The sequence below is a fragment of the Pelophylax lessonae genome (genome assembly GCF_965119305.1).
Source record: "Pelophylax lessonae genome assembly, chromosome: 1".
Taxonomy (NCBI): Eukaryota; Metazoa; Chordata; class Amphibia; order Anura; family Ranidae; genus Pelophylax; species Pelophylax lessonae.
The window spans coordinates 532,134,985-532,158,454 of NC_138768.1; the positions used below are offsets into that span (position 1 = coordinate 532,134,985).

Below are 23,470 nucleotides of genomic sequence, written 5' to 3' on the forward strand. Positions count from 1 at the left end.
TGTAACTATGTAACATACCATCTTCATAAATTAAGCCGTCCAGAAGCAATACACTCATTTCCAAATTCCACATTCAGTGATCAAAACAAACCCAAAATAAAACCCTTCCTCAATGGATTGTCCATAAACGCAGAATAAACTGGTAAAATACAATTTTTGTAAGATCTTACCGTAATATCTTTTTCTCTGATGTCCATTGACAGACGCAGCCTCATCTTTATGAGCTGTGTGGGTTAAGCTGCCACCTGCAGGAGTAGTCTAGGCAGTACGTTAGTACAAAGTTTTTACATATACATGCCCACGGGGCTGTCCCTCCAGACATAACCCTCACAGAAACAGCCCAGCACATCAGTTTAGTTGCAAGCAGTGAAAACAAAAAACTACCCCCATCAGAGGGGCGGGTGATGTGTCTGTCAATGGACATCAGAGAAAAGGATCTTACAAAAATCGTATTTTCTCTATCGTCCATTGACAGATGCAGCCTCATCTTCATGAGCTGTGTGGGACGTCCCAAAGCAGTATAGGCATGAGGGGTAGGAAAAAGCAGTATAGGCATGAGGGGTGGGAAAAACGCAAACAGAAAGCAACGTAAACTCCAAAGGCTAAACCTAAGCAACTGGGTAACATGAAGCTCAACCAAAACAACATGAGCTCACCCAAGTAAAAGACCCATAAGAAAAAAAAGAGGGAACCTGCACAATCACTCCTTGCGACAGCAAATCGTGTACCGCCCCTCGCAAAACCCTTAACCGGTCTAGAGATAGGTGAAGATTGGACGGGAAAAACCTGTCCGACGGTTGGGACCAGAATTTGTTCTTGTACCCCGAGCGGACCAGCTCGTGAACTCATTTGTTCTGAATCAAGGAGGTCCATGGTTCTGGAAAGAAGCGAAAATGTCCCCCCACCCAAGAAACAGGTAAAGGCGCCCCCTTCATGCAGATGAAGATTTGTCTGCAGATCCAGACAGACTGGCCTATGATTTTTTCCTGACCATGGCTTCTTGGAACCCCTAAAAGACCTGAACGGTTTAGCTTTTTCTTGTGACCTGGAGGTGTAAAAAACCCGCTTATGAGCATAGAAGGAAGGCCCCCGCCTAGAACATGGCACCTTACCCTTAGAGAATTGAGGAAGAAGAGTACTCTTTCCCCCTGTGAGACCTTTGATCAACTCACCCAGAGAAGATCCAAACAACCTTTCCCTTGTAAAGGGGAGATCAGTCAAGGCCTTTTTGGAAGCCTGGTCAGTATGCCAGCTTTATAACCACACCATGCGTCTAAAAGTAATCCCCACTGCCGACACCCTGGCCACTAGCAGAGCCGCATCCAGAGAGATATCACACATGAACACCATGGCTTGAGCCAACTGCTCCATTAGTTCAAGCACCGCAGGGGGGAAGCCGTTAAGCTTCCAGGTTTGCTTTTAGTAGCTTCACCCATTCAGTAACCGTCTGACATCAGAATGCTCACGAAATTAATTTTCAAAATGGAACCCACTATCATGTGTAAATGGCGGGATAGGGACTCTGCCCATCTTTCCATGGTGTCCGCAAAAGTCGATGAGTCCTGCACCGGAACCACAGTAGACTTGGAAACTGGGTGATCCACCCTCGTTGTTTCATTCCACCTAGTGGATACTGCATCTGCAAAAGGGTAACGGCGTTTTAAAACCTTTAGGCACCAATAGCATGTGCTTGATGCACCAATATTGTTCATCCAACATGGAATAAAACATAACTGGACAAGGGAACACCTTGCTTGATTTCTGGGATTTGCGGGAGCAAAAGACCCCTGCGTACCCCACGCGGTAGATTCATCAGCCAATTTTAAAGCTTTCCGCACTGAAACTATAAGGGATTCCACCAAGGTGCATTCCAGCGCTGCGGCTGATGAGGACAGGTCCTCTTCACTGACAGAATGCGAAGACACCGACCATGCAGAGTGGGGTGCATCTGCAGCAGCCATATCTGCCTCAGTCTGAAGACACTGCCAATGGAGGTGAAGTCAGAGGGTGTTTGTGGCTGGCAACACTTGTAATTACAAAATCAACTTTTGACATCAGGCTTTGTAAAAATGCTGTGACATCGGGCTGTGGCTGTGACCCAGAAGGGGTCTGGAGGTGAAATTTTCTCCTGACACTCCATTTTACACTGGTAAGAAAAAAGTGCACTGTCCCTTTAAGAGTCGCCAAATCGCGATCTCACCGCTATCTTAGCGGGCTACCAAACCCCAGGCTAGTAAATCTAACAGCAGAATGTACAAAGAAAAGGGAACCCCAGAAAAACGTTACCTCAGGAGCTGCCAGCATGTTCTGTGAAAACAAAAGTGAAACTAATCTGCAAAGGAAAAAGAAAGAACAGCCTGTTTCTTTGCTAGAATTAAAGCACCATGCCGCTCACCTGTCCAGCGATCGTGGACCACGGGAAAATCGCCGCTCAATGCATTCCTATGGGGAACTAACAGAAAATGGCTGCCCATGTAATACAATGGGAAAAAACACATTGACCAACAGCAAAATGGCACACCATGCGGTCTCCAGGACCCCAAAAGGGGTCCCAGAACATTAGGCATCAGAGAGTCCCTAGAAAGGGACCCCACCCCAATCAAAAAGGCGCAACAGCGGCCGCAATATTTCCGCCCCCCCAGTAGGAACCTGCAGAGGGTAGGGGAAAAAACTGAGGGGTTTGGGCCTAGTCCTCCCAAAAGGCCAGAGGAACCGAGGGAGCCCCGAGGGTCCGACCATTCCAGGGATCGGGCCCACGTCCACCCCAAGACCGCTAAAGGTTTTGGGGAGACAATTACTCACCATACCACGATACCAGGTGGGTACCACTCCGAAACAGATCACCTCCCATCCGGGATGGAGGTGCCGTCAGCCAGGGAGTACGCCGCCACTCAGGTCGTTCCAGGTTGATCACGTCCCCACGAGATGGTTCACTCGCAGGCTCGTCCCCATCCGTCGGGGCACTGTAGTGGTGAGGCCTAGTTCTGGACTATAACCTCCTCACGCTCGCTGGCCAGGCTGGGAGACCTTAAGGATCTAGATTATCTAGTCCGAAACCACAGCTGGCTTTTGCTTGTAGCTCTCTCCAGGAAAAACTAGGGAAAATAAAAAAAAAAAAAATCACAAAATATTAAAAATTCCCTATTTACAGCTAAGACCAAAGTCCCAGCAGGGAGCTAGGTCCTATTCCTAAAACTAGGCAGAAACAAACTGCAATCTGAAGCAGAGTGTGTGGGGCTATGTCTGCAGGGACAGCCCCCATGGGCATTGTAAAGTTTTTTTCCTGCCTAGTGCCTATTCCTTATTGGTGGAGCATAACCCAATGGTAATACGATATGGAGCTGCGTCCGTAGAACGATAGAGAAATTACATTTTTTAAGTCAAATTGCATTATCTTGAACTTGAGAGGGACACCGGGCCAATATATTTTAAAAGAAAAAGTATAGCCAAAACTATTTGGTTATACTGCTTCCTGTAGGTCACAAGAGTGCACTTAGTTCTGCACTATTATGACTCGTTTTAAGCTAAATCCCGCTGTCAGCTGACATCACACAGCCTGCCCAGGCTCGGAAAAGATCTCAACCATACAGTCGGGATCTACCCAGATGCCTGGACCAGCAGCTGGGTTCAGACCCTCAGCAATCTGCTGAGAGCCTGAGCCAGCTCCTTCTGCCCCCTCCACAGCCCAAAGCTTCAATGAGCACTGAAGGGGCAGAGCAGAGAGCCTGTGACTGGCAGTCATGGCTCTCTGCTCAGAGCAGATGGGAGAACTGAGCAATTAGCTGTGTTTGATCGCTCAATTCTCACTGCAGAGCCAGCGGGGGACAGATGCAGCATCGGATTGAAGCTGCATTCACCTAGACGAGTAAACATGTTTTTCCATACTTCTCTTTGAAAAAACGGTTATTCAACAATCGATTGTACTTTGTAAAATAAAACTCATACCGTTTTTGTGGAGAGGATTTAGAAGTTGGGCTAGGAGGTCCATGAACAACAGAGCTATCTGAGCTATAAATTCGATCTCTTGATACAATCCTTAATGAACGAACACTTTCAGTTTCTTTTTTCTTCTCAACGACCAGATTCAGTGGCATATCGGATTCATAGTCATCCACCTCTTCCTCAGAAACAACATTATCAAAGTTATTGAACTGAGGAGTTTTCAATATTTCATTAACTGCAGAACTTGTAGTTGGTTTCATTTCTGTTTCATTTATTTCTCCTAAAATGACATATACATAAAGCATAGTGTTAATGTCTGCACACAGTTACCTAAAATACACAATATGCTAAACTGAAAGCCTTATTTAAAGCGGAGTTCCACCCAAAAGTGGAACTTCCGCTTTAGTTATTCTAACCCCCTGACATGCCACATTTGGCATGTCATTTTTTTTTGGGGGGGGGGGGGGGGGGAGCGGGTACCTAGTTTTGACAGGTACCCGCTCCCACTTCCGCTCGGAGCGCCGCGGCGCCCTGAACGGAAGTTCTCCTCTCCCCCTCCCTCCCTGCAATCTTCTGGGACATGTCAGAGGTCCCAGAAGATTGCCGGCCAATCAAGACGCGCAGCGCGACTCGCGCATGCGCAGTGGGTACCCGGCTGTGAAGCCGCAAACTGTCACAGCCGGGTGCCCACAGCAGTGATGCCGGCGCCGCCGAGACCAGAGGGATAAGGATCGAGGCTTCGGGCGGCCGCATCGCTGGACCGTTGGACAGGTGAGTGAAAAGGCTGGAACTCCGCTTTAAGTGCTTGCCTCTAGCAGACAGTTAAAGCGTAACTCCGCTTTTGTGGGAAAAAATTGCAAAAAAATAAAATAAAAATTAATATAGCATATACATTTGCTACACAAATCATATTGCAACTGAATGCTATTAAATGTTATTTTTCCTTGTCAATCTGCCACACTGTCATTTTGTGTAAAATTCAATGCAATATAGCAACCTGGAGACATTCTGTACACAGATAGTGTACGGCAGCTTCTCTCAACCAGTATGCCGCAACTGCCAGAGATCCTCAGGTGTGCCGCGAGATCATTGGAGAGAAGGGCTGTCAGATGAGCCCGATCGCCTAATCTACTGCCAAACTGTACATCGGCACTGTGAGGGAGCTTCATCAGCCTCAACAAAGTGAAAGAAAAGGGAGGGGGAAGTGTGCTGTGCTCTCTGCTTCCCCCTACAGTGCAGTTCCCCCGCTGAATGAGGAAAGGTACTGTGCTAAAACGTTTTAAAAGGGCTGTGTATGTGTGTGTGTGTGTGTGTGTGTGTGTGTATGCAAGTATGTGTGTAAGTGTGTTTATGTGTGTACATGAGTGTTTGCATATGCATGCGTGAATATGTATGTGTGTACACGTGTGTGTGTATTACTTTTAATCCTGACCCCCCCCCCCATTCCTGTACCATTAGAACTGCTTTTGTAGGGCTTGTTTCTGATAGCAGCGATGACTGCTGCTCCCCTGGAAAAAAAAAATCCATGTTCGGATCACTTTTCAGAGGCATTTGACAGGCGGTAAAAAGGCAATATGTTGCCTCCTTTACCACCTGTTTTAAGCCCGTAAATGCAGCATCACTACACCGCAACCGTGCACACAGTTGCGGGGTAGTTGCAGTGCAGCCGCATTCACCCTGGGAATACCTCCAGCTGCAGCCACAGCATGTGTACACCCCCAGCTGCTGCCTCAGCATCTAAAGGGGAAAAGTTGGGGGTGGTAAAAACAGCTCAATGTGATTTTACTGCCCCTCCAACCTGACATGTGAACAAGCCCTTGGTTCACATATGTGTGGCTGCATGCAGGGCAGCCCATTCATTTCAATGGGCTTCCCTATCCGCAGAAATTTAAATTGTGCCACACCAAATGCACCCCATGTTTGCCAATGTGGTGGATACTATTAAGAATTAATGGCACTTCTAAAGAGCAGAGCATTTGCTTGTCAGTAATGAGCGCGATTTTGCGCATGTTCCACGACATACAGTAATGTGAACAAAGCCTTGGACAACGGTTAAGCGAGACTGAAAATACTTGTCAAGGGTGCAAAGACTGGAAAAAGGTTGAGGAACACTGGGTACCGAATGCCTCTCAATCAATGTAATTTCCTGCTTTTGTATTTGGCTTACTGATTTACTACAAACTCTGTACTACAAGTCAGATACAAGATAAATTTTGTGTATCCTCTGCAATAAAAAAAAAAAAAAAATAGGATTTTTGTTACTCACCATAAAATCCCTTTCTGTGAGTTAATTGATGGACACAGCGCTCCATATACAGAACCATCGTTATATTGCCACCTACAGGAGTAGGACAATAGGCAGAAAAAAAAAAAACTTGGCTATGCCTATGGGCAAGCCTGAACTGGTATACATCCCCCTCTCTGCTATAGGCCTTCAGTTTAGTAACAAGCAGTATCAGAAGTATCAACACTCCATAGAGGGGTGGGTGCTGTGTCTGTAAAAGAACTAAGACAAATGGATTTTAAGGTACATAACAAAAATCCTATTTTCTCTTTCGTTCATTGAAGGACACAGCGCTCCATATTCAGAATAGGGATGTCCCCAAGCCGTGCAAAAAACATGAGGGGTGGGGAAAAAAAAAACCAAGGCTAAAACACAAGAAGCCAACCAGGTAACAGGAGCTCAATAAAACAACTGAAGCTCAACTGGAGCCCAACCTGAACAATACATCCCCTTTAAAAAGCAGCCTGCAAAACCTTGTGGCCAAAAGAAGCATCCGCAGATGCCAAAAAATCCATTTTGTAGAATTTAGTTAAAGTGTGCACTGACGACCAGGTGGCAGCCTTGCAAAACTGTGCCACCAGCGCCGGATCACAAAAGGCCCAAGAACCACTAAGCGCTCAAGTAGAGTGTGCCATTACAGGGAGAGGAGGAACCTGACACTTGATAGAATAGACCCGAGTCACACTATGCCTGATCCATCTGGAAATGGTCGCAAAAGTGGACAGTCCATTTCTTGGCCCATCCGTGATCACAGAGTCTGACCTCCGTGGCTGCCAGATACACCCGAATTGCAACCCACATCCAGGGCATTCAACACAAATTACTTAGGATGAGCAGGCCTGGAACACAAAGGCGGCAACACAATGTCTTAATTTGAATGGAAGTCCAAGACAATCTTAGGAAGGAATGACGGACGTGGATGAAGAACCAACTTATCATTTTGGACCACCAGGTAGGGGGGAACAACAAGATAACATCGCCTGTTCCAACACCCTGTGAGCAGAGGTAACATCTACCAAAAAAGCCACCTTCTGAGACAGCGTAAGCAGGATGATGTCCCGAATATTTTTAAAGGGAGGCTTCTGGAGAACTGAAAGCACCAAGTTCAAATCCCACAGTAGTAGAGGAGACAGCACCGGCGGAGTCAGGTGCCTAACCCCTTGAATGAAAGTACGCACCAAAGAATGCGAGGCCAAGGGTCCCTGAAAGAAGACCGCCAAGGCAGACTCCTGGCCCTTGATGGAACTCAAGGCCAATTTCTGCTCCACATCTCGTAGAAAGCAGGGTGGAAGATCGGCCCTTGGGGCAGCAGGTCCTCCCTAAGGAAGCAGCCTCCAAGGGACGTCAGCGACCAATCGCACTAGGTCGGCGCACCAAGTCCGGCGAGGCCAGCCCAGGGCCATCAGAATGACCGGAATCCCTTCGGCCTTGATCCTGCGCGGTAGTCATGAAGGAAGCTTGAGAGGAAGGAAGGCGTAGATCAGACGATACTGGCCCCATGGGGAAAACAGAGCGTCTGTGGCATCCGCCAGAGGACTCCGTGACCTTGCCACGAACCTTGGTACCTTTTTGTTGAACCAAGAGGCCAACAGGTCCACCTCGGGGGTGCCACCACCACAGACATAACATAAAACACGTCCGGATGAAGGGACCACTCCCCTTGGTCCAACGTTTGCCAACTCAGGTAGACCGCCTGCTAAATTTCCACACCTGGAATGTGTACGAAGCGTTCTGCCCACCGGAGAAAGCCAGAGGCGCCAACACACTTTTTATTCCACCCTGGTTACTGACATAAGCCACTGCCGTGGCATTATCGAACTGGATCCGTACTGGGAGCCCGGAGCCAATTCGTCCAGTGATCAAGGCACAGCCTGATCGCCGGAAGTTGCAAGACATACCCCCCTGCCACGCCCCCATTAAAGAAAAATTATACATAAAAAAAGTATTTAACACACGAGTGCTTTCGTTTTTTTAGATTGACTTTTGGAATTTACAAATGTAGCAATTTAGAAATTGGATGAAAGGTTTAGCACTGGGAAACACTTTTTGAAAGAAAAAAAGTGCATTTTATATACAACTATATAGATCAGACCAAAATGAGGGACACATAAGGAAAGAACGGCAGAGGGACTCTGTTCCAAATCAGGGACAGTTGGGAGCTATGCTTAAATCACAGTGCACCGCCCTTATCTTGTGCTGCTGTAAGGAAGAAGCGGGGGTGGAGCACAAAAAGCAGAAAAAGCAGGGTCTGCAGGAGGACCTGAAAAGGGCTCGAGTCAGCTGAATGCTGAGACCAGCGTAGGCGGAAATGATAGGGTGATGCAGCTGCACGGAGAGGTTCAGGATCTCTCTCAGGAGTTCTGTCGTCCTCTCTGCTGCCGACTGCTGAAACAAGGTGAAGGTGGAGACAGGGGGGAGGGAGGGGGGGGGCACAGTAGCTGCTGGAAAGGGCTACATGAAATGGCCTTTTGGGCCGGATTCGGGTCGTGGGCCTTGTGTTTAATACATGTGTTTTAATACAAAGGAAGAAAAGACTTGCCCTGCTGAAGAGTCAGAGCGAAGCCACCAGACCAGGGAACCCCTCGTTTCCCGGCTAAGCCGAATCGGATTGTCCAGAGACCTTTGTCACTTGTCCAATTTAACCAGGATCTCCCTCTGAAGGGACCTCATATGGAACTGTGCAAACGCGACTGCCTCGAAGGTAGACACCGTCAGGCCCATTACTCATATGCAAGTCCGTAGGGAGGACCTCCTGTGAGACGGCAACAGATGAATCACAGCATGCAACTTCTAGAGTTTGTCCAGAGGAAGAAACACTCTGGCCAGAAGTGAATCCAGAGTCAGATCCAGGTAATTCAATTAGTTGATGGGAACAGGGCAGACATCTGGTAATTCATAAGCTACCAAAACTCCTTTAAGGTCTGGATAGTGATTTTCACGTCATCCATCAATGCAGATTAAGACTCCGCTCACAAGAGGAGGTCATCAAGTAGCCCAGCACAGCAATTGCCCGCTGATGTAGCAACGCTAAAACTGGGGCCAACACCTTCGTAAAGACCCGAAGAGCAGAAACGAAACCAAAATATGTTAGTGCTTCTCTCCCACAGCAAACGGGAGGAAACGCTGGTGTCGGGCACATATTGGAATGTGCAAGTAAGCATCTTTGATGTTGATAGAAGCTAGGAAATCCCTCCGGTGTAAGGATGCCGCCACCATGCGAATGGACTTCATTCTGAATTTCTGTACCCGCAAAAAACAGTTCAGGGCCTTGAGGTCCAGAATTGAACGAACCTTGCCCTCCTCCTTTGGGACCATAAACCAGTTTGAAAAAAAAAAAAAAAGAAAACCTTGAAACCGTTCCGATACGGGAACCGGGACAATCACTCCCTGAAGCAACAGGTCCTGCACCACCCCAAAGACAGCTTGCAGCCAGTCCGGGGACATACGCACATTGGAGGGCAATAACAAAACTATTTTGTAAAAGGACAGAATTACTTTGTGGTCCCATCTGTCATTCACCAAGGAAGTCCACGAACCCAGGAACCAATTAAGACTTCCCCCTACCCGAGGCATTGTTGAGAGTGCACCTTCATGCTGAAAGTGCCTTATCAGTGGGTCTAGAGAAACCCGCTCTCGGCATGCCAGATCAGGGCAGCTTGGAACCTCCAGAGAAGAGCTTGCAAGGTTTTGAACCCTTGTCAGTGGACCCTGATGGAAGAAAAAATTTGATTTTTGACTTACCATAAAATCCTTTTCTCTGAAGTTCATTGACCAACTCAGCTGCAGCTTCATACCTTCTTGACCATTGGGTTATACTGCCCCCTACAGGAGTAGGATACTAGGCAGGAAAAAGCTTTACCACGCCTATGGGGCTGTCCCTGCAGGCATAACCCCAGGCACTCTGCTATAGCCCTCAGTTTTGTTGCAAGCAGTGTTTTAGAAGACCACAACCCCATTCCACTCAAATAGAGGGACGGGTGCTGCGTCTGTTAATCAACTTCAGAGAAAAGTATTTTCCAGTAAGTCAAAAATCCAGTTTTCTCTATAGTTCATTGACAGATGCAACTTCATATCTTCTTGAACATTAGGACGTCCCAAAGCAGTATTTGCATGAGGGGTGGGAAAAAATGCAAAAGAAGGGCGTAATTTCCCAAGGCTAAACGTAGCCAACCAGGTAACATAGAGCTCACCCAGAAAAAACATACACCCCGAAAAAGAAAAAAAATTCTCTTTTAGACAGCAGCCTGCAAAACCTTGTGGCCAAAAGAGGCATCCGAAGATGCAAACACATCTACTTGTATAATTTTGAGAACATGAGCACTGATGACCAAGTCGCCACCTTGTAAACTTGCATCACTGACACCTAATGGCGAAAAGCCCAGGAAGCGCTCAGTGTCCTAGTAGAGTGCGCCTTCACAGGGAAAGGACGAACCTGACCCTTCAGCGAATAAGCCTGAACTACCGTCTGTCTGATCCATCTGGATATGGTTGCAGAAAACACAGCCAATCCTTTATGAGATCCTTCAGTAAGGACAAATAGAGCATCTGATTTTCTAAACAACTCCGTAGCTGCCAGGTAAACTCTAATTGCTCGCACCACATCCAAAGAATGCAACGCAATTACCTTGGAATTACCTTTGGAATTGTTTGCCAAAAGCAAAGAAATCACCCCCTGCATTTTTTGCAGCTAGTCTAGAGGAAGAAAGACCCTCGCCAAGGCGGAATGCAGAGTCAGGCCCAGATATACCAGTCTAAATGCGAGTATTAGGGCAGATTTTTTTAAATTAATGTTCCAACCGAACACTTGCAGAGTCGGTACCTTGAACGCCAATTCACCCGACAGGGCTGAATGAGAGTCCGCTCTCATTCGTTGACGCAGTAATGCCAAAACCGGAGCCAGCCACTTGGTAAAGATCCTGGAGGTGGAGGCGAGACCAAAGGGCAACGCCACAAATTGATAAAGCTCCTCTCCTACAGCAAAGCGAAGAAAACGCTGGTGTCCAGCGTAGATAGGGATGTGTAGTTATGTGTCCTTGATATGTATAGAGGCCAAAAAATCCCTGCTGTGTAGAGACGCCACTACCGTTCGAATGGACTCCATTCGAAACGTCTGTACCCGCACAAAGCTGTTCAGAGCCTTGAGGTCCAGAATTGGACGTACTTTGCCTCCTTTCTGGGCACAGTAAACAGGTTTGAATAAAAACCTACAAGCGTTCCCGACAGGGAACCGTCACAATCACCCCTTGTGACCACCTTTCCTAGGTCCCTTAACTGGTCTGGAGATAGACGTACATTGGATGGGAAGAACCTGTCCGACGGTCAATCTTGTAACCCAAACGGATCAGTTCATGGACCCATTTGTCCTGAATCAAGGAAGTCCATGGTCCTGGAAAGAATCAAAGACATCCACCCACCCCAGAAACGGGTGAGGGAGTACTTTCATGCAGACGAGGATTTGTCCACGGATCCAGACAGGCCAGATTTTTGCTTACTGGACCATGTCTTTTTGGAGCCCCCAGAAGACCGGATTTTCTCCTTCGACCCTGAGGTAGGAAAGTGCCGCCTGTGAGCAGTTAAAGAGGGAGCCCGTCTAGTACGGGAAGAAGAGTACTCTTCCCACCCATAAGGCCTTTTATCAGCTCATCCAAGGAGGATCCAAACAACCTGTCCCCCATAAAGGATAGGTCAGAAAAACTGGATTTTTGACTTACCGTAAATCTTACCTTTTCTCTTAGGTTCATTGAAAGACGCAGTTCTCTGATGCATATCAGTAGGGTTATACCGCCCCCTACAGGAGTAGGACACTAGGCAGAAAGAATTTCTGGCTACGCCTATGGGCAGTCCCTGGGAGTATACCCTCTCTCTTCCTGCATAGGATGTCAGTTTTGTATCAAAGCAGTGTCCGAGAAAAGCACACCAACCCACTCAAAAAATAGAGGGGCGGGTACTGCATCCGTCAGTGAACCTAAGAGAAAAGGATTTTATGGTATGTCAAAAATCACGTTTTCTCTATCGTACATTAACGGACGCAGTCCTCTGTTGCATATCAGTAGGGATGTCACAAAGCAGTACCCAAATGAGGGGTGGGAACAGCAGAACAAATAAAAAAAAAATAAAACAGTCCTCAAGGCCAACATGGCCAACCAGGCATCAGAACAACAAGATGAGGGCCACCTGAAAAACCAAACAGGAAACACCCTCAAGGAAGGCTAAGGGGCCCTCTAAACAGCAGCCTGCAAAACTTTGCAGCCAAAGGAAGCATCCGCAGATACCAGCACATCCACCTTATAAAATTTGGTAAAAGGTGTTAACAGACAATCAGGTTGCCGCCTTGCACACCTGAAGCAAAGATGCCTGATGGCAAAAAGCCCAGGAAGCGATGGTGACCTCAATGTCGCAATGGAACCCCACCTAGACGTATCGAGAGGCGCCTCCCATCTATCCTTTGCCTGCCTCAGGGAACTGAAGTCCGATCTGTCTCTCCTCCACTTGACTGACCCATGGCGGCTACTGCATCCGCAAGACCGTGATTACACCTATTTTTCTCAGGTCCACCAGACCTACTCCCGCCTATACTATCTTTTGCTCCAGCACAGGGTCATCCACCGGGTAGTGCCTGCCCAGATCAACCAGATCTACCTGTCTGATCACGCTCCGATACATATAACTATCCACTTGGACCCGTCTCACCCTAGCCCCCATTCCTGGCGCCTCAATGAATCTCTACTGCAGTCGGCGGATACTTGTACCGCCCTACGGTCGGCGCTTTTTGATTTCTTTGCCACCAATACTGGCTCAGTGGATAACCCCTTGGTGGTATTGGAGGTACACAAGACAGTGGCTAGGAGGATACTAAAACAGGTGGGGGCCCATCTGAAACGGGAGCGTGTCAAGCTTACGGATGACCTGTTCTCTCGAATGCAGGTGTTGGAGTGTTCCCACAAAGCCTCCTTGGCTCGCTCTACGTACCAGGAACTGGTGAAGGTGCGGGAGGAGCTCCGCTCCCACTTATTCCATAAAACAAAACGCAAATTGGCCTGGGCTCACAGATCTCTGTTCGAGATCTCAAACAAACCCGGCGCGATGTTGGCTCGAGCGTTTAGGGGCCCCTGCCCCCAGGACCTTCATCTCCTCCCTTGTTTCGGCGGGTGGTGTGAGGCTGACCTCCTCGCCAGACATGGCTGGGGAATTCTGTAGCTTCTTTCAGCGACTCTATGGTATGGGGGTGGGAATGGACGCGGAGGCTACCTCACCGAGGGCTATCGCTATTTATTCCTATATTTCAGAGTCGGGCATGCCGTCCCTGCCCCCAGAGATATCGGAGGAACTGGAGGCCCCCATCACGGTAGAGGGCTAGGACTTTGCGCTGGCCCAATCTAAACCTGGAAAGGCACCAGGGAAGGATGGCTTCACTCTGTCTTATTACAAGACCTTCCATGACGTTCTCTCCCCCCACCTGCTGGCTGCTCTTAATGCGGTTAAGGACGGCCACTCCATCCTGACTCGCTGCGGGCTCACATCTCCTTGATCCCCAAGGAGGGTAAGGACCTGTCCCGCTGCTGTAACTATCGCCCTATAGCGCTTCTCAATGCGGACCTGAAATTGTTCACTAAAATTCTGGCCAACAGATTAATATGTTACAGTGCCTTGCAAAAGTATTTGGCCCCCTTGAACTTTGCGACCTTTTGTCACATTTCAGGCTTCGAACATAAAGATATAACACTGTAATTTTTTGTGAAGAATCAACAAGTGGGACACAATCATGAAGTGGAACTAAATTTATTGGATATTTCAAACTTTAACAAATAAAAAACTGAAAAATTGGGCGTGCAAAATTATTCAGCCCCCTTAAGTTAATACTTTGTAGCGCCACCTTTTGCTGCGATTACAGCTGTAAGTCGCTTGGGGTAGGTCTTTATCAGTTTTGCACATCGAGAGACTGAAATTTTTGCCCATTCCTCCTTGCAAAACAGCTTGAGCTCAGTGAGGTTGGATGGAGCGCGTTTGTGAACAGCAGTTTTCAGTTCTTTCCACAGATTCTCGATTGGATTCAGGTCTGGACTTTGACTTGGCCATTCTAACACCTGGATAGGTTTATTTGTGAACCATTCCATTGTAGATTTTGCTTTATGTTTTGGATCATTGTCTTGTTGGAAGACAAATCTCTGTCCAAGTCTCAGGTCTTTTGCAGACTCCATCAGGTTTTCTTCCAGAATGGTCCTGTATCTGGCTCCATCCATCTTCCCATCAATTTTAACCATCTTCCCTGTCCCTGCTGAAGAAAAGCAGGCCCAAACCATGATGCTGCCACCACCATGTTTGACAGTGGGGATGGTGTGTTCAGGGTGATGAGCTGTGTTGCTTTTACGCCAAACATAACGTTTTGCATTGTTGCCAAAAAGTTCGATTTTGGTTTCATCTGACCAGAGCACCTTCTTCCACATGTTTGGTGTGTCTCCAAGGCGGCTTGTGGCAAACTTTAAAGGACACTTTTTATGGATATCTTTAAGAAATGGCTTTCTTCTTGCCACTCTTCCATAAAGGCCAGATTTGTGCTGTATACGACTGATTGTTGTCCTATGGACAGAGTCTCCCACCTCAGCTGTAGATCTCTGCAGTTCACCCAGAGCTGTTCATGGGCCTCTTGGCTGCATCTCTGATCAGTCTTCTGCTTGTATGAGCTGAAAGTTTAGAGGAACGGCCAGGTCTTCGTAGATTTGCAGTGGTCTGATACTCCTTCCATTTCAATATTATCGCTTGCAAAGGGCTCCTTGGAATGTTTAAAGCAGGTGCATTTATACGGAGACTTGATCACACACAGGTGGATTCTATTTATCATCATTTAGGTCAACATTGGATCATTCAGAGATCCTCACTGAACTTCTGGAGAGAGTTTGCTGCACTGAAAGTAAAGGGGCTGAATAATTTTGCACGCCCAATTTTTCAGTTTTTTATTTGTTAAAGTTTGAAATATCCAATAAATTTCATTCCACTTCATGATTGTGTCCCACTTGTTGATTCTTCACAAAAAATTACAGTTTTATATCTTTATGTTTGAAGCCTGAAATGTGGCAAAAGGTCGCAAAGTTCTAGGGGGCCGAATACTTTCGCAAGGCACTGTATATCCCATCTCTGGTCCACACTGACCAGGCGGGCTTTGTCCCTCTCAGGGAGCTGCGGGATAACACCATCCGGGTCCTCAATTTGATTCATGCTGCCAGGTCGACCGAAACCCCCCCCCCTTCTCCTGCTATCCACGGATGCAGAGAAGGCTTTTGATAGGGTCAACTGGCAGTTTATTCAGGCAGTCTTGGCCCATATTGGCCTCAGGCCCTACATGACGTGGATCGCGTCCCTCTATTCGCATCCCTCACCGGCGGTTAGGGTCAATGACACTCGTTCTGACTTCTTCCCCATCACCAATGGAACTCGTCAGGGGTGCCCTCTTTCGCCCCTAATCTTTATCCTTACCCTGGAACCATTTGTCTGTATGGTCAGGAAGGAGTCGGAAATCGTGGGATATCACAAACCCTCCGGACTCATAAGGTCGCGGCATTTGCCGATGACCTGATCTTTTTTCTCACCGACCCTCGCACGTCGCTCCCAGCTTTGATCTGGGCCATTCATCGTTACGGTGACTCCTCCGATTTCCGCATCAACTTCACTAAGTCCTATGCCCTACCTATTGCTATCCCGGCGGCTGTAGTGGAGGGCTTGCATTTCATTGGCTCCTTCAGCTGGGCCACTGACTCTATTCGGTACCTTGACGTCAATATCACGCCTGACCATGCGGCTCATTATGAGGCTAATTTCACTCCTCTCCTCGCCCAAATTAAAGCTGACCTGGCACATTGGCACTCTATCACTCTGACTTGGTTTGGCAGATGCAGTGCCCAAAAAATGATAACTCTGCCACGAATCCTCTACCTACTGCAGGCCCTCCCAGTGCGCCTCCCTGCTGGCTTCACCTGTCGTGTGGATGCTCTGTTCCGGGAAATTGTCTTGTCCCACCGTCTGCCCCGCATCAAACTTCAGCTCCTATATCTTCCCAAGATCGGTGGCGGGGTGGGCTTGCCAAACATTAAGGCTTATTTCAGGGCGGCCCACCTCACCAGATTGATTGATTGGCTTTGCCACTCGGCGGCGAAGCGTTGGGTGGCCATGGAATTGGAGGACTCGGGTGGTACTGCTAAGAGTTGGCCGTGGATCTCTGCGCCTTTCCCGGTTGAGTTGCGGGGGCACCCCACTTTAGGATGTACGCTCTCTGTTGGACCCTCCATTGGACTTTTGGGGGGGTCTCCAGCTTTGGCATTTCCTCCGGGGGGGCCCACCGCCTCCCCGGTATCTCTCGACCACTGACCGACCTAAAGTGGATCTGCCAAAGACGGGAACCGACGCGGCACACCATGTCGCTTCCCGTTTCTTACCCACAGGGAATCTGACCTCCATACCACTTTCATGAAAAACCCAAACAGACAAGATTCTTCTGTTTTCACACAAATCCTCTATCGCCACTAAGATACAGGAAATGGGATACAAGGTCCTCACACGATGGTATAGGGTGCCATCTTTCTTGCATCGTTTCCCGCAGGTATCGGATAAATGCTGGCGTTGTAATGACGCCACGGGGACGATGTTCCATACTTTTTGGGAATGCCCGCTGGTCAAACCGTTTTGGCAAGCGGTAGCCGGCATTATCAAACAGCTTACTAACGTGGACGTGGTGGATGATCCTGCAGCATGTTTGTTGCACCTCACCTGCCGGCCCATTAAAAAATACAAGTCCTCTCTGACTATTCATCTTTTAAATGCTGCCAAAGCCTGCATACCCCTCTGCTGGAGATTGCCTGATGCACCCACAAGGTTTTTTTGGTTTTCTAAAGTGAAGGAGCTTCGGGACATGGAAGACTTGTCGGCTACTTTGTATAATCGGGAGCAGGCTTTACAGGACAAATGGGGGCTGTGGGACTACTTCACGTGTACGGACACTTAGCTGCGAGAGCTCTCCGTCTCCAGCTAGGGATGGGGGGGTGCAGGGGGTATGGGCCCGGAGACCCGGGTCTCCCCAGCCCCTTCTGCTTCCTCTTTGCTCCCTTCCTCCCTTCTTCCTTCCCTCTTGTGCTTCTCTCCTCTTCACCCGGTGGGTCCTGCCACCTTCCCCCTACTCTCCAATCTGTATATATCCGCACTTTCTCCCCAAGTCTGGGGTCTTCTGTAGCTTATATCCCAACTGCTTCTACATTCCCTGACTGACTCCATGGTTAGGAGATATTGTTTCTTGCTCCTCTTCTGTACAGGAGCCCGTCCGCCGGTACTACCTTGGTACCTGACACTCACAAGTTTTGTATAACTGAGGTTGTTTACTTGTCCCCCAATCCTCCAATCTTTGTTACACTTGATATGTCAGTTACTATGCACAACAGGGAGGGGACTGACCACACCTATGTCATCCAGTTGACTGTTCATTTTACAGCTACTGTAACCTTTGGCGAAATGTTTATGATGCTGTTGTCAGATTGTACTATTCGATTTTTACCTGATGTGCCTTACCTCTGTTTGTATTGCAACCTCTTATTAAATAAAGAAATTTAATAAACAAAAAAAGCCCAGGAAGCACTAAGCGCCCGAGTAGAGTGCGCCTTGACAGGGAAAGGTGGAACCTGACCCTTAATGGAATAAGCTGGCACCACTGTCTGTCTGAGCCATCTGGAAATGGTCACAGCAGACGCAGGCAGCCCTTTCTTTGAGCACAAAGAGCGAGTCAGACTTGCGAAAAGACTCAGTAGACGCCAAATACACCTTGATCGCCCGAACAACATCCAGGGTATGCAGAGCAAATTCCTTAGGATGTGTAGGCTTAGGACACAAATAAGGTTAACACGATGTCCTCATTTAAGTGAAAACTGTAAACCACCTTCGGCAGGAAGGACAGATCCGGTCAAAGTACCACCTTATCCCTGTGAACTACCAGGTAGGGAGAACGACAGGACAGCGCTGCCAGTTGTGGCACCCTGCGCGCAGAAGTGATAGCCACCAAGAAAGCTACCTTCTGAGCCAAGGTAAGCAGGGGAATCTCCCAAATACTCTCAAAGAGAGGCCTCTGGAGAACCAACAGCACCAAATTAAGGTCCCAAGGAGGTAGCGGAGGTCACACCGGGGGTACCAAGTGTCGCACCCCCATGATGAAGCTACGCACCAGGGAATGGGTGGCCAATGGCCTCTGGAAAAAATAGAATTTCCAAAACAAATGAATCACCAGATAGCAGCAATCTGGTTCATTACATATAACACCTGAAGGTGCCCCTATCCTACATTAGATCATTAGATATGGAAGGGTTGGGAGACAAGGATTTCGGGCACTAGATTTTCATAAAATTAATTTTTATTAAGCAAACACTTTAAAAACATCTAATAATACAAGCAGATGAAAAATCTACATTGAGCGTAAGACCAAAAATGGTCGACAGTATGCGGTACAATAATACATGAGGTACTAGACTTTCATATAGTATGAAAACAATTGTGTACAGAACAATTTGTATTATGCATAGATCCAATGTGATATACTTCAAAGCAGACAGAGCCTGCCGGCGGATACCTCGATGCTCAAGGTGCCAGTCAGCAGGGTCAGCTGAAGTTTACAGTAGATACATAGTGTACATTACTTGTGACAATTTGCTCAACATGTTTCGCCTTCTTGATGAAAGCTTCATCTGGAGCTTACTAATTGCTTTGTCTGTATAGAGACATAAATAATTTTAAGGAAACAAAATGTATTATTTAATACATATTCCACAAATGAGAGTATTATTATTTAACAGTGCATTATATATAGCATACAATGTCAATGTAGAAAAAAAAGCATATGACAATCATGGTATTACTATTCTAGCCAGCAGAGGGGGCTGGTGGGAAAGCGAGAAGACATGGGACGCATGTGGGGACACACACCGTATAACATGGGTAACATTGTATTTTGAACACAAGTATGTATAAATAAAAAAAGAAACACATCTATATAGGATATGAACATACCTGTACATTGTATATTCTGAACTCTTTTGATAATATAACGAGGAGGACTAAGAGACGGTCACGGAGCTCATAAATTAGGGAACCGATATTCACATGGAGTGTAAAAACAAACACTCCTGTATGTTTGTGTCTGGGTTAAATATAGAGAGTGCACTAGTTATGATATATCAACATATCAATCCATTATCAATAGCAGATAGCCACACCCGGTGCATGTTGATACAAAGATAGGTGAGAACAGGATTGTTTATATACAAAAAAGAAACCCATTAATCCAAAAAGGAAAAGGGGGGGGGGGAAATGTTGTGCATGCATGGACATATACCAGTAAGGGGCAAGGAGCTTTTACTTTGTGTTTTCATGTGCCGCAGTATTTAAAGATTTTTTTAAAACAATTCTAAAGCGATAGTTACCCAGGCAGCCAACACTTGTATGGTCCTAAATTTCCATACAGAAAAACGCAAGGTACTTAATTTCCACATGTGTGGTACATCCATTACTCAGCCTTAGATATATGATAGATTGAAAAAATTACTATTGGTACCACACTTCTCTCAATATGCCCAACAGTGATAGTCCATGCATATTTCAAGACATTTAAGAATCACCAAGAATTGCATGCAAGTGTATTGGGGGCTTTAATAGTTGAACATGCTCACCGGTCCTGCGGAATACTTTGTTTAGGTAAGGGTAATTAGACCTGCCTTGTAAGTGGCAGACACTATTGGATTGAAAGAGGATTGAAAACAAAGTTGTAAGTAAAGAGGTGTGCATACTCCAAAAGGTCACAAAGATGAAAGTTTTTCGGCTTACCCTGTTGAGCTATATTCCGTCACGAAAGTCCTCCCCAGATGGGGAACCGCCGCCATACTCGGACGCTTGTATGGCGCCCTTTTATGGCGTGGATCCCGGGCGGTTCGTCAAAGGACGTCGCCGCCCCGGCCACTCCCCCCGGATACGACGATGCGGCGTAGGCGGAAATGACTCCGCCGCAGCCACTCGCAGACGTCCATGAGGGTAGCTCAGACTCCCAGAGCTGACAAGCTCCGGAAAGTCCGATCTGGTGCCACAGGAAACTGCGCTCCTAGGAGCGGAAGTCCACTGTGGCTTACCAGGCCGCACATGCATCACCAGATTGGCTAATACTTCTAGCGTCCCACAGCGCCCCCGAAGGTTTCTAGCATTACAAACTTCAATACGAGTCATCTGCAAACATATGATAACAAGAAACAGACAATACATTGATCTAAATAATCATTACAGAAGAGATACATGGTTAAATATCAGTAATTTACAAAAATGAATGAAAACAAAAAATATATAATCCTATATTACATTATAAAAAATATATTAATAAAGAAAGAAAAAATGTATCTAACACCCAAACTAATTGGTGCTTAATAAATGGAAGGGCTAGGGCAATTACGCCCAAAATTGAGGACACTACCCTCAATAGCTTTTAGACATACGAAGGACTTAATTTGAGAATTGTACTTCTCCAAAACAGAAATCCCATAACCATCAAAGGGGCACAGAGTCAGCACATGGACATTCATTGGGCTCTATATGATACGGATATTAATTCCTTTAATAGTTGTCAAGGGGCCAGTGGGAATGAGGAAAAGGGGAGAGGGATGGAAAGGCGACCACGCCAGGCAAGCAGACACCCGACCTACCATCCACCGGTAACAACCAATAAAGAAAACAAAAGAAAGTTTTGTTTTAATTTGTTAAGGGATGCACGATTTATAAAAATGATTTGTAGGACTGGGTTTCATTCAAACCCGGTCTGCAGGTGGCATTCAGACGTTCAATCCAGATGGTTTCCTTCTGGAGGATTCTTTTTGCCCCCCGTGGATCCTGGGGGATAACATCCAGAACATAAAAACGTGCTTTTTTTGGGTTGAATCTGTGGTAGAGGTCTAGGTGTCTGCTCACGGGCGTGATCATCTTTCCTCCCTCTGATATATATATATGGTCATTAATCCTCTGACGAAGCTCTCTAATTGTTTTCCCAACATAAAACATGCCACATGTACAGTTCATGAGATACACCAATCCACGAGTGTCGCAGTTGGCACGGAAAGTAGGGGAAAAACTTTCCCCATTTGGTAGAACAAAATGGGAACCCTCCTCGACCCATGGACACATAGCACAACCACGGCATCTATACGTTCCTCTATTAGTTGTTCTAGGATTTTTTATGGGTTGGTAGTGACTAGCTGTTAATTGATCTCGTAATGATCTAGTGCGTTTAAATACAATTTGTGGGTATTGCCCCACATATTTGCTCGTAATTGGATCATCACAGAGTAGATGCCAGTGTCGTCCGAGAATGTCTCGAAGTACATTCTCGTGGCTTGAAAACTTTGTTATGAGTTTAACCGTGGATTGTGTATCTCGATCTTTAACTCTGAAGATTAGGCTATTACGATCTTGTGAGAAAGCTCTATTAAATGCTGTACGCAAAAGACGTTTACTGTAGCCACGGGCTTTTAGGCGTTCACGTAGCGACTTGGCTTGAATTTTAAAATCCCTATCGGTTGTACAATTAAGCCGAAGGCGTGTGTACTGGGCATAAGGAATACTGCGTATTAGTGCCGCTGGATGGGCACTTGACGCATGCAATATTACATTACCAGATGTTGGTTTACGATAGAGGTTCGTAGTCAATTGGCCATTTTCATGCTTCAATACCGTCAGGTCAAGGAAATTAACTTTTGAAATGTCTACAGTACATGTAAATTTTAGATTGAAATTATTAATATTTAAAGCCTGAACAAAATCATCAAATAGCTGTCTGGAGCCTGTCCAAACTACAAACACATCGTCTATGTAACGATACCAAACCGCCACATGTGTAAAAAACTTTGATAAAGTCTCATCTGATGTGATATGTCGCTCCCACCCCCCCAGGTACAAGTTGGCGTAGGCCGGGGCACAACAAGTGCCCATGGCCACGCCCTGCACCTGGAGGTGGTGGGACCCATTAAAAGTAAACCAGTTGTGCTGCAGGATGAACAGGAGTAATTCCAAAAGGAATTCACAGAAAGGCCATGTATGATGATTTTGTTCATAGAGAAATACATTGACATTGTATGCTATGTATAATGCACTGTTAAATAATAATACTCTCATTTGTGGAATATGTATTAAATAATACATTTTGTTTCCTTAAAATTATTTATGTCTCTATACAGACAAAGCAATTAGTAAGCTCCAGATGAAGCTTTCATCAAGAAGGCGAAACATGTTGAGCAAATTGTCACAAGTAATGTACACTATGTATCTACTGTAAACTTCAGCTGACCCTGCTGACTGGCACCTTGAGCATCGAGGTATCCGCCGGCAGGCTCTGTCTGCTTTGAAGTATATCACATTGGATCTATGCATAATACAAATTGTTCTGTACACAATTGTTTTCATACTATATGAAGGTCTAGTACCTCATGTATTATTGTACCGCATACTGTCGACCATTTTTGGTCTTACGCTCAATGTAGATTTTTCATCTGCTTGTATTATTAGATGTTTTTAAAGTGTTTGCTTAATAAAAATTAATTTTATGAAAATCTAGTGCCCGAAATCCTTGTCTCCCAACCCTTCCATACCCTCTGGAAAAAAATAGCCAAGGCCAACACCTGACCCTTGATAGTACTCAAGGCCAACTTTTGATCAACTGCCTGTTGAGGGGAGATCCGAGCCACCGAATAGGAGCGGGGGTGGGTCCCAAGGGACTCACACCACGCAATGTACGACTTCCACGTACGATGATAAATCCTCCTAGAAGTCGCCTTTCTCGCTTTTAGCAGAGTGGGAATCACTGAAGCAAACAATCCCCTGTAGACAGTAGATCCTCCAAGAGGAGGAACTCTCCATGGGGTGTCTGCGACAAGCCTGACCAGAGCCAAAAGAATGACCAAAATCCCTTCTGCCTCTATCCTGCGAAGAAGTCTTGAGGAAAGGCATACACAGCCGGCACTGGCCCTGGCGGCTGAGGTAATCCGCCTGCCAATTTTCCACTCCCGGAATGTGGACAGTGGAGAGAGCTAGAACATGGCGCTTCGCCCAATGTAGAATACCTGCTACTCCCCCCCAAACCCAGAAAGACTCGCATCCATGGTGACAATTGTCCAGTACGTGGGGAGAAAGGATTTCCCCGACTGAAGCATTGAGATCGAAGCCACCAGAACAGCGACTCTCTGGTAC

At 46.7% G+C, this 23,470-nt stretch overlaps 1 protein-coding gene across 1 annotated transcript in view; it reads right to left on the bottom strand.

Moving 5' to 3' along the window:
• CENPC (centromere protein C) overlaps positions 1 to 23,470 on the bottom strand; it is a gene marked incomplete at its 5' end in the record, with an annotated part of 583,906 nt that overhangs the window by 406,974 nt on the left and 153,462 nt on the right. Inside the window, one exon of the mRNA XM_082243417.1 lies at positions 3,946 to 4,222. Within this exon, the coding sequence (XP_082099543.1) occupies positions 3,946 to 4,222 (277 nt within the window). The remainder of the gene's footprint in view (positions 1 to 3,945; positions 4,223 to 23,470) is intronic.